Here is a 15,058-nt window from a genome sequence, read left to right as displayed (position 1 = left end):
GAGGTTATAAAAAAAAATTATTTTACTATCTTATTTGCTAATAAATTTTTTGTATTAAAAAAAATGACAAGATGAGTAAGTGTAATTGTTTTAACCACCAAATAATAAAATAAAAATAAACTAAATCATAAGGAGTAAATTCAAGTTTACCCAAAGATAAACAAGGTTACAGCCAGAATTGGAATAAATTACACTATTACCTCCGAATTTTTGGTGAAATTTTATTTTATCTTTCAAATTCCTAAAATAATTACCTAACATCCTACGCTCTAATATTTCATTTATATTATCCTTTCCGTCATTTTTTAAACTCCGATAATCGAAAACTAATGAAAATAATAACATGAATAAAATTTTAGAATTTAAAATTTAGATATCTATTTTATAAGTTTGGAAGATAAAAAAAAAATTGGCCAAAAGTTAGGAAGTAACAGTGCAATTTACCCGCGAGAATTGGAGAGAAAAATTAGGGAGAAGGGCGAAATCTCTTATCAAGTGCTCTACCATAAAGAATCAAAATCTCTCAACAAACAATGGCAAGAGCATAAGAAAGAAACAAAAAACATGTCCAGAATCAAATGGTACAAAAAAACAGAATAATAATTACACTTTCATAAATATATTTTTTCTTTTTATCTCTTTATCCATCATTCTGAGAAAATAGAGCCCGTTAGAAGCTCCCAAACTCTTATTAACCAATCATCATAATCATCAGAAGCATCATTAGCTGAATATGTACAGAGACCCCTCAACTATAGTCGATTTTGAAATAGGGCCATCAACTTTACTGGTTTTTTCTTTTTTTCTTTTTTTTTTTGTGGTTTGCACCATCTTAAATTCTAACTTTTTTTCATTTATTTTATTTCTTAAAAAATCAATTGCTAACTAATTTAAAGTTGAGAGAATAATAATCAAAGAAATTTTTTTTAAAAAAAAAAATTAAGATTGAGAGGGCGATTTCAAAATGGCGAATAGTTGAGGTGGTGTCCATACATTTTGGCCTTGTCTACATCATCAGCATTATGATTTATGATACATATCAATATATTTACAAATGAAACTCTCTAATTTGCGAGATCCATGATTTCGTGAACCCGGTTCAAGATATCTCAACCAGCTGAGCTCCGGTCCAATACGAACCCTAGAAACGAAGACGACGACGAAGACGACGAAGAAGAAGAAGAGGAAACCCTAAAAAAGCAAGGAAGGAGGAAACCCTAGGAGACGGGGAGGCCGAGGAAGTCGAGAGCGGACCTGGCCATGACGGCGGCGAACTCGGTGAAGTTGATGACCCCGTCGCCGTCGGCGTCGGCCTCGCGCATCATCTGCGTGAGCTCGACGAAGGTGAGGGGCTGGCCCATCCGCGCCATGGACCGGGCGAGCTCGGCGGCGGAGATGTAGCCGTTCCCGTCGCGGTCGAAGGCGCGGAACACCTCGAGGAGCTGCGCCTGGTCCACGAGGGCCCGCTGCGTCATCAGCGGCGCGATCGCCGCGGCGAGCTCCTCGAACTCGACCGCGCCGTTGCCGTTCGCGTCCATCCCGGAGAGGAGCGCGTGGATCGCGTCCCCGCTGGGCTTCAGCCCCAGCGACCGGAGCAGCGCCGCGAGCTCCAGCTGCGTCAGGCTCCCGTCCGCGTCCATGTCGAACCGCCCGAAGATGTCGCGTAGCTGCTTCAGCTGCTCCCCCCGGAGCGCGTGGCCCATGGCGACGCAGGTGGACCGGCGATGGCTTTTGGGGGGCAAGGGTTAGGGAGAAATTGGCGTTAGGGTTTCGTGGTGAGGGAGACGAAGAGGGAGAGGAGGAGGAGGAGGAGGAGGAGGAGGAGGAGGAGGAGGAGAATGGGGTTGGGGAGTTTTCGCCTTTCTTTTTTTATTTATGGGGTTGGGTCGAACGAAGACGCGTGCGGTAGTAACGTGGATTTTGAGGGAGTCGGTGGCGACGGTCGGGTTGTTTCGTTTTAAAGGATCCACAGAAGGTAAAAATGTATGGAGCCCCCTCAATTATAGATGATTCTGAAATTGAAACCTTCTCAAGTTTAGTTTTTTAAATTAAACCTTTTCAAATTTTTGATTTTTTAAAAATTAAGTAATGTTAGTCAAATGAAATTTGAAATTTCTCTAATTTAGTTGGTAATTTTATTAATTTTAATAGTGTAAACTATTTTATGTAGTGAATAAAGTTAGATCGATTAACTTGCAATAGCTAATCGGTTTAAGTTTCATATTGTATAAAGGGCTATCTAATATTGTTGGCCAAAAAAATATTTTTTGTAGTTTTTGATAGAACAAAAAAAGTTTCTAATCGAGCAACAAAAATATATAATATTGTAACATAATAATTATGATGATTTATATAAAATATGATTAGTTTTAAAATATAGTGCATTGCTCCTGCAATCCCAAGTAAAGACTTAATTTTTTTTTTAATTTTTTTTATTTGTTATAAAAATATAAAATCAAAATATTTGAAAATTAAAGAAGTATTCAGAAAACAAGAATAAAGTTGAGGTTCGTTTTTCATAACGGCCTATAGTTGAGGGGTCTTTATACATTTCTACCAAAAACTAAAAATTAAAAATTAAAATAAAAATAGTAGCAATGGAGGGTTGAGATTCGTGCGGTGGTGATTTGATGATGCTGGATTGAACGTGGAGGCGGTCAAAGCGATCGGGGAGACTTTTCTGTTGGGCCATTGAATTTGAACGCGTCGTCGATCCTCCCACACTTTTGAGTGTAGGGCCCCAAATTGAGCTCATGGTATCCACCGTATCTATAGTTCAGTTCACTGAAATTTTAATAATTAATATCTAAAATTTTAAATTTAAATTTTAATTATGTTTATTTTTAAGATCAAATAAACAAAATAGATAGCTCGCTAGCTTTCTTTCTCTTTCTAAAAAAAAAGAGGTCATTGTTTGTGGACGAAGAGGGTGTTTTGATATCCGTAGATCGAGTCCATGTAATTCACGATTCGGTCGAGATCGACTTTGCTTTGGGTCCGCGCAAAGTCGAACCAAATACGAGAATAGAATGTTTCGAGTTTGATTTATTTTGCCGACTTTCAGCATCCATTCGAATATGTGAAAGCTCGACTTTCTCAAACCGGCTGAATTCAATGTGTAAATTCTGTGCGTCCAAACCTATTATAACTCATGTTTGGCCCAAAATTTGGCTTAGCAATCTATCTCAATGAATTGTTTAATTAATGAGCTAAGTTTACAAGTAACCTACCTTGCTTACGGAACTAATGCTCAAAAATACTAGAAAAATATTACAGTATAATAGACAATAATTATAAGAGAGAAAAAAAAAACACTAATGCTATCACCATTTCATACGGATAAAATCCTTAGTAGTAGTAGTAGTCGTCGTCGGCCTCGTACCTTAGGCTACGCAGTGAAGTGAGTGATTCATGAGTTCGACTCGAAATCAAATGAGCTAGCTTTAGCTCAATCAATCGCAGTTACGTAACTGAGTCAGCTTAAGAGTTTAGCTTAGCTTGCATATTTTTGGCTCATTTAGTTACGACTATTCGAGTCCGGTTTCAACAACCAAATTTCGTGATTTGATTTGAGAGTAAGATTCACCAAACCAAACAGCTGAAAAACTGGGAACCTGGGCTGGGGCTTTCCACTCAGCTTCTTGTATTGGTTATTGAAATGTTTAGTTAATTTGGACACAGGAAGGTACTTGGCGCCGATGAGTAAAGAATCTTACAGCTGGATTCTTTAAGTTTGGATCTAAGTAGAGGGTCTACTTGTTCTTATTAAAAGCTTAATGGTCTCTTCATAATTTATTGGGGGATATGGTGAGATTATGAGATGTTTTAAGTTTCTTCCTTTTTGTGAATGTACAAATTAGGAGACTAAAGAAGTCTAAGAGGAGAACTAATCATTAGCAGTAAATTATTAATTGATTTAGTTACAACCATAACGAAGGATATTTAGATATTTCCTTTTTGTGTTGAGTAATCTAAAGCTTTTTATTAATTCGCTCCTAATTTTTAAAGATCGTCACAAGAAAGATTTGGCTAGGATTTTTCATTTTCTTTAATTTGATGGCCTTGTCCACTTCATTGAAGGTTCATATATTTGTAACTGAGCAATAATTTTTTTAAAATTTTTTTTAATTAAAAACCAAGCTTGGAGAAACAAATGCTAATCTCTTATTTATTTCTTTTGGCAAAAAAGACGAGACCAAAAATGCCAAACATGGGATTAAAGAGATTCCTAGAACTTTGATTGGAGATCAAAAGAAATTTAAATGAAGGGCTAGTAAAGAAGAATTCGAAAATATAAGAGCATTTTATATTCAGAATAATGTGTTGGATTTGAAGTGGTCAAGTCAATGAATAATTTCCTTTAAATTATTAAAAAAAAACAAAAAGGTAGTGATTGTCCAACCAATAATTTATCCATACCATAAATCTCTTTCAAGCATAATACAATTGACAATTCAATTGTTGGCACCAGCTTCCCAATTATCATCCCATCCTACTCATATTTACTGTCTTAGAGAATAATAAAAGAACACCAAACAAAACAAATTTAATGTAGAATTATCCATAGCACTACTCAAAAGCCAGTCACTTAAAATGACTAGCCTGAAACTTCATACACAAAAAGTTGGAAGAGAGAGAGAGAGAGAGAGAAGCAAAATCTTTACATCATAAACTTCTACTATGTTAGGTCTACTAACCAAGTTCACCAAGAACACAATAGGCTAACAATTATTGTGTTCTTAGGAATACTAATTAGTTGTAGATATTCTTGTCAGATAGATCAAGGGCCCCGGTGTCTCCGAAAGCAGGAGAAACATCCCTGCGGTTGATCAAGGGGGATCATTCCCCCACCCTTCGACGTGTCGATCGCCTCCAACATGGTCACCACCTCGTTCATCTCGGGCCGCTTCTCCGGGGTAGCGTCCCAACACCTCTTCATCACGGTAGCTAGAGAGCTCGGGCAACACCGCGGTATCTCCGGCCTCAAGTTCTGCAATTTTGGACCATTCTATTTTTGGGTTAAAATTATTACATAGACTGACCAACCCTTTCCCCAGTTACATTTTGATACATGAACTTCGATTTAGTGAAGAACCCATAAACTTCTTTTCGTTGTTACAATTTACCCCAAAATCTTGATTTGGTGGAAACAACTTAACTATCTAATGTTGTTAAGTAGGATTGGCGTAGAAATCTACCATAATGTCGTACAGTTGGTGAGTTTAAGTTTTTTCCTTTCCAACTCAAATTAAACTTTATGGGCCTTATCACAATGGGAAAAAGAAATAGATCGTTAATTTGCACTAAACTAAAGTTGCTTGGTCTCATTTCAATTAGCAAAAACTAACAGGGTTTTAGTGATTTTAACAGCTTTTTGTCTTCGCTAGAAAACATTCTTCTAAGCACACACGACTCACGAGGCAATGGTGAGCAGAAAAAATGGTGTTACCTGTCGGACAACAGCAGAGGTGATCTCCGTGAAGCTCAGATCGGGATATGGCATATCACAACAGTATATTTCCCATAAACAAATCCCAAAGCTATAGACGTCACATTTATGGTTGTAAGGATTGCCGTTGAGAACCTGTAGTTAGTCCAGAGGATGTCAAATTATTGGTGATCAGAGAAAACAAAGAAATTATGTCTTATGTTTTCTTTTCTATTTTTCCCGTTACTTACAGTAATGTTTAAAGACCTAATCAAAATCACACAAGTATTTTGAAGTTCCTCATAAAATGAATTATCTGATACTGTAGGTTACTTAGTTCTATCTAAAGGCAAGTTTCTTGAATGTCTAGGAACGACCAACTATCCAATAGCCAGGAAAATTGTAATTGGTTGTTTCCATTTTGATTACTTTGCTCTTAAGGACCATTCGCTTTAAAGATTAGCAGTAAATATTGCATCTTAATACTACACATGGTGCACCCTGGAAATGTTTGATCCATCTAAAGCAATTTTCTCTTATATTTTCATGTCAGTTGTTCCCAACCTAATTGCCACAATTATAGTTGTTCTGTATTATCTTCTAGTGGCACATGATACATACTTGTCACAATTTATTTGCAGCATGTTAAGATGAAGGGAAGCATCAAAATTTTTAAAATAAAAAAAAAAGCACAAGGAAGGTACTGAATTACATCATTACATGCTACAGTAGCCTATGAAATTGTTCATACATATAGTGCTCATACAGGCCGCTCTCTCTGAAATCAGATATGCAGCATTGGGCAGCCTGAATACTCAATTTAAGTTGCAAAAGTACTAAAAAAGAGAAAAGACATGATTAACTATAATACTAATGATGGTGTACCTCAGGTGCCATGTAACCAAGGGTTCCAGTTTCACCCGTCATGTCATTTGGGTTTTGAGCCTCAATTCGAGCAACACCAAAATCAGTAATTTTTACTGTCCTCATTTTGTCTAGCAGCATATTTTCAGTCTTCACGTCACGGTGCACAGTCTTCTTTGAATGAAGATAACTCAATCTATGGAAACAAGTAAAATGTGTCCATTTCAAGCAAAGAACAACCTGAAAGGTTGAAAGCTAGTATAGAATTTAATTCATGGTTTAAGGGCCTGTTTAGACTGGCTACAGCTTCTGCAAGAATGCTGTTGGAGTAAAGCTATTCAATGAGGGTTTTTTAGTGCAATAGTCTTCTCCTAAAATTTTATTCTTAAAATAGACCTATTAAATTTTTATTTATAAATATGGTCCTATAAAAGTGGTGAATGGTTCACCGCTTTTAAAAGCGATGAATCATTCACCGCTTTCTTTCTTTTTCTTACTTCTTTCTATATTTCTATGATGGTAAAAGTGGTGAATGGTTCACCGTTTTTTACCGGTGAATGGTTCACCGTTTTTATTCTTTTTCTACTCCTAATGAGGAGTTATGAATGCGGTGAATCATTCACCGCATTTAGAGGTCTATTTTTAAAATTATTTTTTTAAAAAAATTAATTTTACAATTATAAAAATCGATAGGATTATTTATAAAAAAAATTCATTCAATGAAGCAATAACAGCTTCCTGCTGCACGAGAAGCTTCAAATTGGAGCTTGTGCTTCTGGATATCAAAAGCTCGTTTTAGCTTTATGCCAAAGCGGCAGACTACTTGTATGTCTAATTTCAGGAATGTTCTTTCTGGAGCAGAAAAGCTGTTTGAGAGCCAGGCCAAATAGGAACTTAGCCGCCTAACTGAAGATGCCAACAAATTCAGGGGAAAAAAATTGGTAAAAGAAATAAGTCTCCCTGAAGTTTGACCTTCATTTCAATTTCACCCTGTGAGGACGAAATGGAAATCAAGGCCAAACTTCAGGTACTTAATTGTTTCAATTGAAAGTCTGAGAAATAAATTGAGATCTGAATCGAATTTCAGGGACTAAATTTATAGCTGACCCAGAAATAAACCTAGAAACTCATTGAAAGCAGATAGGTTGATACTCACCCTCTTGCAAGGTCAAGAGCTAGTTGGACAACAACTTTGAACGGAAGCTTTCTTCTCCGATTTTTTATAAGAAATGATTTCAGCGTACCTCCAGGAAGGTACTCAACCACAAGACAACAAACATTGTTTGGTACCACAAGATTACCATTTTCTGTCTGTATGCTTAAATCTCTCACACCTGTTGCAGCCCCCATGAACTGTTTGTAGAAGTTAATGTCATGATTGTTGCTTGAAAAAAAAAAGGAAGAAATTACTTAGGTTGAAAGAAGCATATGCAGATTGTTCAAAATGAGATGTTGAATACTACACGTTGTCATGTTGATGACACAAACAACTATAGTCTTTAGCAGAATACTTCTAGCATTTCTTAAACATGATGAAACTAGTAGAAAAACTGTGTTATGCTGAAAGCGCATATGGCACCACCATTTGCTTTGTACCATGGTAAGCAATCAATATTTTCTATAGTACAAATTAGCTTCAAGACCTATTAAATCAAGCAGGAACTCAACTAGCCGAGAGATTGACTTTGTTAACTATAAATCAGAAATAAATTTATTTGAACAGAGTAAACAGATGCAGTCCAATACAATGTTTTGCTAGCAGCTAGATTTTATGCTTTAGGAGCGTCACAATTTCAATATTTGTTTCTTATGTATATTTGTAGTGCATATCATTAAAAGCTATGAAATTTTAAACAGAATACCCTATAACATGTTTTGCAACGATAGCACTTTATACATCATTCATTATGTGACACTTTATGCAGGAGAGGTTTTAAAATCCAAGTGAGCAGCCCTTCAATCATGTGTAGGCATAAAGTCACACTGTGTAATTTGAAATGACATAAGGTAACTAAATTCTATATGAAAATTCAGAAAGCCCACAACTTGTCCTTGCATCAAAATTAGACATAATATACAACTCGTTATTGGTAGTATCTTTAGTAAATAGTATATCTATTTTAATTTTCATCTAGTGCTTGTTCGCTGTATCTTTCTAGCTGCAGTAGACAGATGTCACAGATCTAATAATGTGTTTCTCGCACAAAAGTGAACAATTAATTTCATTTTGAAAATTTTATTTTTCATTTGACCCAAAATCTATTATCAACCACAAAAGCAAATTGCTTGAAAAATTGGTGGAAATGCATGTTGAAGGATAGAGAGCGAATAAGCAAATTAATGACCAAACAAACCTATTAGCATAAAAGGAAACAAGGGGAAAATTTACTGTTGCTACATTGGGGTGATCAAGCTTTTGCCAAACAGAAACCTCAAGAAGAAAATCATCCCTCAGTTTAGCAATTTCAGCTTCTGTCCTGGTACCCTCCTGCCCCCAGTCAAGCAATTTCACTGTGAAAAAAGATGAGTTTGAATTGAAATATTGAAGGTTTTAACTTATCAAATACTTTTTAGGGTATGTTTGGTTCAAAATGGGAATTGAAATCGGAATAGGAAGAGGAATAGGAATGGACCTAAATTGAAAACGTAACAATAAAAACTCTAATTTGTTTGGTTTAGAAGAGGAATCGGAATCGGAATCGGAATCGGAATCATGTTCAAATTAAAATTCAAAAAGATTAAATTTAATTAAAATTTAAATTTACTATTTAAATTCATAATAAAAATTTCAATCCAAATTTTTAAACTCACAATTTGAATTTACAGTTCAAATTCAAGTTCAAAATGAAAATTTAAATTTTAGAACTAATTCAAGTATCAAACTTATATTAGAATTTAAACTTGAACTTAAGAAATTAAAATAAATTTTGAATCCATAATTCAAAATTCAAATATAAAATCATAATTTAAAATTAAATATAAATTAATATTTGAATTTAAATTATTGTTAGTGAAAAAAAGTTCTTTTCTCAATCCCATCTGGAATCAAAGTTGATTCCCACCTCCATGGAGGGAATCGTTTTAGGGGGATACAATTCCCCCTCGAAATGGGAATCGGAGTGTCAATTCCCTCAAACTAAATATCAACAGTGGGAATGGATCATTCTGATTCCCATTCCAAGCCTCAAATCCTTCCAACCAAACATGCCCTTAAATTCCTTAATTTTATCTATCAATCAATGGTTGGTTGGGATCACATAAGAGTTCCAAAACAAACATTATTTTAACGAAACACAAAGTGCACCAGTAGCTAAGGTAGAGAAAGGAATCAGTTGAAGACCTTTGCATTGCTAACGACAAGGCAATGCGAGCCCAACTTCGAATCTACAAACCGCAATCTAAAACATGCAATTTGACAAAACCAAAAGGAAGATATTCTAAAAGTGTGCTTCAACTCTTGCTCACAAAGGGAGTGAAAATGACATGAAAGCAACTTCTCACAACAAACCAATCAGATTAATTGATCCTGGTGTTTGTTAGGACCATTACTGGAATGCTCCCTAATAGATTGATTTGACTCATAACCTAGTATTAGAGCTGGTCTCAAGTCCCCGGACATTCATGGGTTCAATTGCCCACCTCTGCTATTTAAAGGGGTAAATCCCTGTACTTGTTCCGTGATCTCTCTCGTCATTGTGAGTAACACGGATTACCTAACCTCCGCCATGCACGCGACGCAAAGTGATAATACTATTCCTTGGTTGCTTCCTACTAGATCGATTTGGTGGGTAACAGCATTAAACTAAAGTAAAACTTCCAAAACAGTACAGCAAAATGTTAGCAGCGAATTTCTTTTCCACTTTTCGCTTCAAGGAAAAGTACAATTTCAATGTGCTTTAATGGTGATCAAAAGTTAAACTTTAGGGCATAAAGCTGAAACCTTTCCTGGCTAAATTAACAAATAGTAGAATACACTGATATGAAAATCGATTCAAAACCAAAAATTGATGGAATCTGGAGATTACGAACACATTATTCCCAATCTCACCTGCGACGTCGTGGCCATCGTAGATCCCCCGATGGACGGTTCCGTAGGTGCCTCGGGCGATGACCCCCTTGATCACAAGCTTCGAGGGATCGATCTCCCACTCCTCCCCACGCCTCTCCCCTCCCCCCAATCCCCTCTCCTCCTCTCTCCTCTTCTTCTTCTCCATCGTCCTCGTTCGACTCAGATGCCTCTCTAGTTGCTCATCCAGGCTCCTCAGATCGATTTGATCCGCTCTCACAAACCCATCCCCCGCCTCCTTCATCATCTCCGCTCTCTATCAGCTTCTTCCTGAAGCGCTTCTGCTTACCTACTTGCCCTAGTAGGCACCAAAAATCGCTCCCACTTCCATGTGAGCACACTCTCTCTTATTTCGCTATCGCTCGCTTTTCTCCTCCTTTTTTTTAACCTCCCCCTACCTCGGAGGTACATAATACTCTATGATGTGGACTCGGTGTGTGGAGCGGTTACGATCCTCGGCGTTACCGACGCCGACTTTCGCTCGTCCTCGTGAGGAATGTCTCCTCGGACCTGGTCTACGAATTCGATTATGGACCGGGTCAGTTAAATGGGCCGGATCGGGGACGAATTACATTAGGGCCTAAATCTTTAATTAAGCCCAAAATACTTTTGGGTATTTTGGCCCTCATTTATGCGGCCCAGGCAAATAAAAGTAAAAGCCCAAATAAATTTCTTTTAGATTATGGCCGATTGGCATTTTTTTCTTTAGAGTAAAAAGTAGCGTGCTACCTGCTTTATTCTTTTTCTTAGAAATAAATTTAGTTGAAAATATAAAGCAACTAGGTATTGAGCTTAGAATCTCGGATACCAACTACCAGTTTTTTTGTCACTTGCGCTATGGAAGGTCGGTATTGGCTCACTGTAGGGTGCATTTAGTTCAAGTTATGTAATATTACAGAGTATTTCGATATATCCAGATGTCTTGGATTTCTAAATGAGATTACTATTGATGTTGCATCAGCGCGTTTGGTTTAATACAGTAATATAATACTGAATTGTAATATTTATAATATTACTATATTTGGTTCAGTTTATAAAATTCAATAATCTCGTATAATGATTGATATATAAAATTGGAATAAACATAATGGTTTAAGCTTTTGGACTGTACAAACACCAATAAATATGTCACACCCTATTTTCCAATAGTCTGAAGATCGTGCATGAGGTAGTGTTGTGTGCCTAATTTGTTTTTTTTTTTAGAGATGGATAGCACGCTACCTACTTCGTTTATTTTATTTAGAAATAAACTTAGTTGAAAATGTGAATCAATCAGGATTCAACTTGAGACCTCGGGTACCAACCACCAAACTCTTTACCACTTGCTCTAGGGACGGCGACTAATTTGTTGATCTCTGTAAACATCTGAACGAGCACAGTAAATTAACTTAATAATTTGCCGTACGTAAAAAAGAGAAAAAAAAAAAAAAAACTTAACACAGAGGAACATGTGATCAAGGGGTCTCTATCTAAATCATTGTACCAGCTCACAAACCCCAAAATTCTCACATACCAACAAAGAGAGAGCCTTATATCCACAACTGGGTGAGTTTAAAAGGGGGTGATACAGGACTTGAATGATTTGTGTATGGACCAATCATCCTTTCCAAATCTAAGGCCATAGCAGAGCTTCATTAGTTTTAAGAGTCCAAAATAGATTGTGCCCCACAATCCAACTTTTTAAGGGATTTGTGTGTGTGTGTGTGTGAACTTTGTTTGTATTTATCGCTGCTCCAAAGAATAACCTCACTGGCCGATAGAACACCATTACCAATGGTCTCCAGTGGAGGCAAAAGCCTATTGTGAATAGTGACAAGTGAGTGCTTTGGTCATTTTGCGTGTTATTATTGTATATATGAGGTTAAATGTATTGTGGTTAGTTTATGTTTGCTTCGCAATTGCATGGAACAGTTCGATGGTACAGAGAGAGTGAGACAAAAGCTAATCTTAGTTCTTGTTTCCCCCTGAGCAGTGTGATATACTGGTCCTCATATACTGTAGAATTTTTTTTTTCTTTTTTTTTTTTGTTTGTGGGGTGGAAATAAGTAAAACGAAAATTTTCCTCAACAAAAGGAGAAGAATAAGATGCAAACTTGGTTAAAGATCATGTTGCTTTAAACTTCGCGCCATCGGTTCCAGATTGGGCCTGATCTCTAGTTTCCGGCCCAGATGACTAGGGCCTACAATGACCCAAATGCCCCTACGCTACATACAAAGGTTTGTAAAAAACCATTACATATAATTGAGCTGTGATTATCAAACTATACTAAACTAGGCAATATAACACATTTATGGGCTTCTTAAATGGATCTATCAATCCCTAGTTTTTGGACCATTTTCATGCTAAGTTTAGGCCCTGTTTGGATCAGTTTCACAATCATGTCGTTTTAAATCATAAATGGATCTATCAAACTCGGATTTCAAATTATATAAATTGCTATAGAATTTGTTTGGCCTTGTAAAAATTCCTTTTTAGTTCAAAAATATATAGTCAAATTTAACTTTGCAAAAGATGTCTATCCACCGTCCTAAAAATACTTGAATTTCTAAAACCACATGCTACAATGGCTTGCTTTTGTCCCGAAAAATCCGTCATTTCTTTCCAACCAAGTCATTCACTAAATAGCCGCCAAAATGTAGTTGCCCTTTTATGCTACTTCGAGTGTCTCTGCTTTGCACCATTATTTCTCACAAATCTCTCAATGCGTCTTCTGTCCGCACAACCTAAATGTAATTAAAGGAACATGAAACTATGTACGTAAAATAAACAAATGTAAAGAATAAATGGTCAGCGGTTTCTTGCCCATCTCCACACAAAGTACAGGATTATGCGCCAAACCTACCAACCCCTCTTTTGCATATTAGCCACTATGAGTGAGGGTTCTTCTCCTTGAAGAATAACCGTACAAAAACAAAAAAAAATTAAAACGAGCTTTTAGAATAAAAGGAATTTCAGAAACCAAAAGGAGTAAAAAATCAGTTTCCTAAGAAATTTTTCTAGTTTGAAACATGTTCTTCCTATTATTTTTGTATGCTATTGAAGAGAAGCTCTAAGTAGAAACCTTATCAAAAAATTTCAAAGAGTTTTAATCATGAAAAAAAAAAAAAAAAGGCCAGAGAACCGAATAACTATAAGGGCTTGTTTGTTTCAAGGGTGAAATTAGAATAGATAATGGAATGGAAATAAATTGGAATGGTAATTGGAATGGCCCACTTCCTCAAGACGTTTGGTTTATTTGTGGATTGAAAATTGGAATGAGTTATTCACATTTCATTGTTTGGTTCGTATAAATTAAAAAAATTATAGAATATTATAATACTAATTTTACTCTCAAATATAAATTTATATTATTTAAAATTTATGAAAAATATAATACTATTCTCTAATAAGTTTTTCAAAAAAATATCAAATTTATTTTTAAAAAGTTTTATTGATGTAGGTTAGGGATAGAGTTTTGAGAGAGGATAGGGTTTTTTTTTTTTTGATGAGAAAGGGGTGAAGAGAAGGAGGGTGAGATGGTCACATGGGCTTCAAGAACTTAGTGGGCTTCCGGAATGAAATCTCAATCCGGCCTAGAAGATCGGAATCAAGTTGAAGGCTAATGGGCCATTCACATTCCAGTCCGGAATAGAAATATCAAACCAATTCATGCGAACCAAACAAAATTAATCGGATTTGATCAAACCGATTCCCATTCCATATTCAAAATGAATGAACCAAACAAGCCTTAAATTTTTTGTTCTTCACGTCCACATCTTGGATCATTAGACAAGAGTCAGAAGGTGAAAAGGATCAACTCCGGCGTCGAGAAATTGATAGGACCGGAACAGGGTTCGAAGCAGACAGGCAAGAGCAGGTCGGACTGGAATCAAGAGACCACGTATAGCTTGTTGCCTGCTTTCTAGGAGTGACTGAGCTTGGTCCCCTCAATATTGTCGCAATTAGTCGATTAGGCACACGTATACGTCCATTCGAATGCGCAAATGATGTACTGTCATTGTACTGCATATACATATTATTAAAATGTTATTCTCTGACAGTTTAAACTTTCTAAGTAATCGGCTATTTCACATGATATATTAGAGCTAAAAAACGTAGTTAAAATCTCATTAGACTCTCAGTGACCCTTGATATCCGAGAAGTAGCATTCGGAGATAGATATACAAAAATTCCGAGATTTAGCTATCAACTTAGGAGGCATTTGGACGGATCTCTTTAGTAACTAGCATAATACTGGGGCGATTCACTTCGAAGGATGCAATAAAAAAAATCTATGTATATTTTTTTCGAGGATTTATGCCCATGGTTATTTGTCGAATATTCTCAATGTCTTCAATATGAATGAAAAGACTAATGTTTCAGCTCTTAATAAACCCGGTTGAACATGTTTATTGCGGCAAAGTGCATGCCCAAAGCGGAAATCGGGCGGAACTCCCAAGTTGCAAGTAGTTGACTTCTACTACTTGGCACTCCAAATTTCTGACTGAACTCCGATTTGTGACTGCAGGACTAGGCTAGATAAGTTCCCAGCTGATTGCCATTGTATCCACAGTCTGCTGTTTCTGTGTAATATTCTGAACATAAGCATAACAGTGTATCAGTCACATTTCAGATGATCAATAATGTGAAGGTAGAAAACAGGAAACAAATTTGGGTACCAGCTAAAAAGCACCCCAAGGAGGCCTGCATATAATTGATC

The 15,058-nt window shown here is 36.4% G+C and overlaps 2 protein-coding genes across 3 annotated transcripts; both read right to left on the bottom strand.

Annotated features, from left to right (window-relative positions):
* LOC109717008 (probable calcium-binding protein CML14) lies at positions 546 to 1,934 on the bottom strand. Its single transcript, XM_020242649.1, has one exon. It carries the CDS (start codon positions 1,701 to 1,703, stop codon positions 1,218 to 1,220), a length of 486 nt encoding a protein of 161 aa, XP_020098238.1. The 5' UTR covers positions 1,704 to 1,934; the 3' UTR covers positions 546 to 1,217.
* Positions 4,446 to 10,809, bottom strand: LOC109716973 (serine/threonine-protein kinase STY8-like). 2 transcript variants are annotated; one of them, XM_020242602.1, is made up of 6 exons: positions 10,341 to 10,808; positions 8,682 to 8,803; positions 7,449 to 7,645; positions 6,314 to 6,488; positions 5,450 to 5,584; positions 4,446 to 4,990 (listed from the first exon to the last, which is right to left on the bottom strand). In XM_020242602.1, exons 1-6 carry the CDS (start codon positions 10,603 to 10,605, stop codon positions 4,781 to 4,783), a joined length of 1,104 nt encoding a protein of 367 aa, XP_020098191.1. In that variant the 5' UTR covers positions 10,606 to 10,808; the 3' UTR covers positions 4,446 to 4,780. The 2 variants fall into 2 exon arrangements, with proteins under 2 accessions (XP_020098191.1, XP_020098192.1); XM_020242603.1 differs by having other exon boundaries at positions 4,781 to 4,990; positions 8,724 to 8,803; positions 10,341 to 10,809.

Source organism: Ananas comosus, linkage group 11, assembly GCF_001540865.1.
Source record: "Ananas comosus cultivar F153 linkage group 11, ASM154086v1, whole genome shotgun sequence".
In the NCBI taxonomy this organism is placed as follows: domain Eukaryota; kingdom Viridiplantae; phylum Streptophyta; class Magnoliopsida; order Poales; family Bromeliaceae; genus Ananas; species Ananas comosus.
This window is presented reverse-complemented; position numbering and strand designations above follow the sequence as displayed.

Bases quoted from the DNA above. Each gene is read 5' to 3' on its own strand.
- LOC109717008 (XM_020242649.1), bottom strand. From the start codon at position 1,703: ATGGGCCACGCGCTCCGGGGGGAGCAGCTGAAGCAGCTACGCGACATC.
- LOC109716973 (XM_020242602.1), bottom strand. From the start codon at position 10,605: ATGATGAAGGAGGCGGGGGATGGGTTTGTGAGAGCGGATCAAATCGAT. The intron at 8,804-10,340 runs GTGAGATTGGGA...CTTTTTTCACAG, and splicing joins CGATGGCCACGACGTCGCAG to TGAAATTGCTTGACTGGGGG. The intron at 6,489-7,448 runs GTGAGTATCAAC...TTGTTTCCATAG, and splicing joins GCTCTTGACCTTGCAAGAGG to ATTGAGTTATCTTCATTCAA.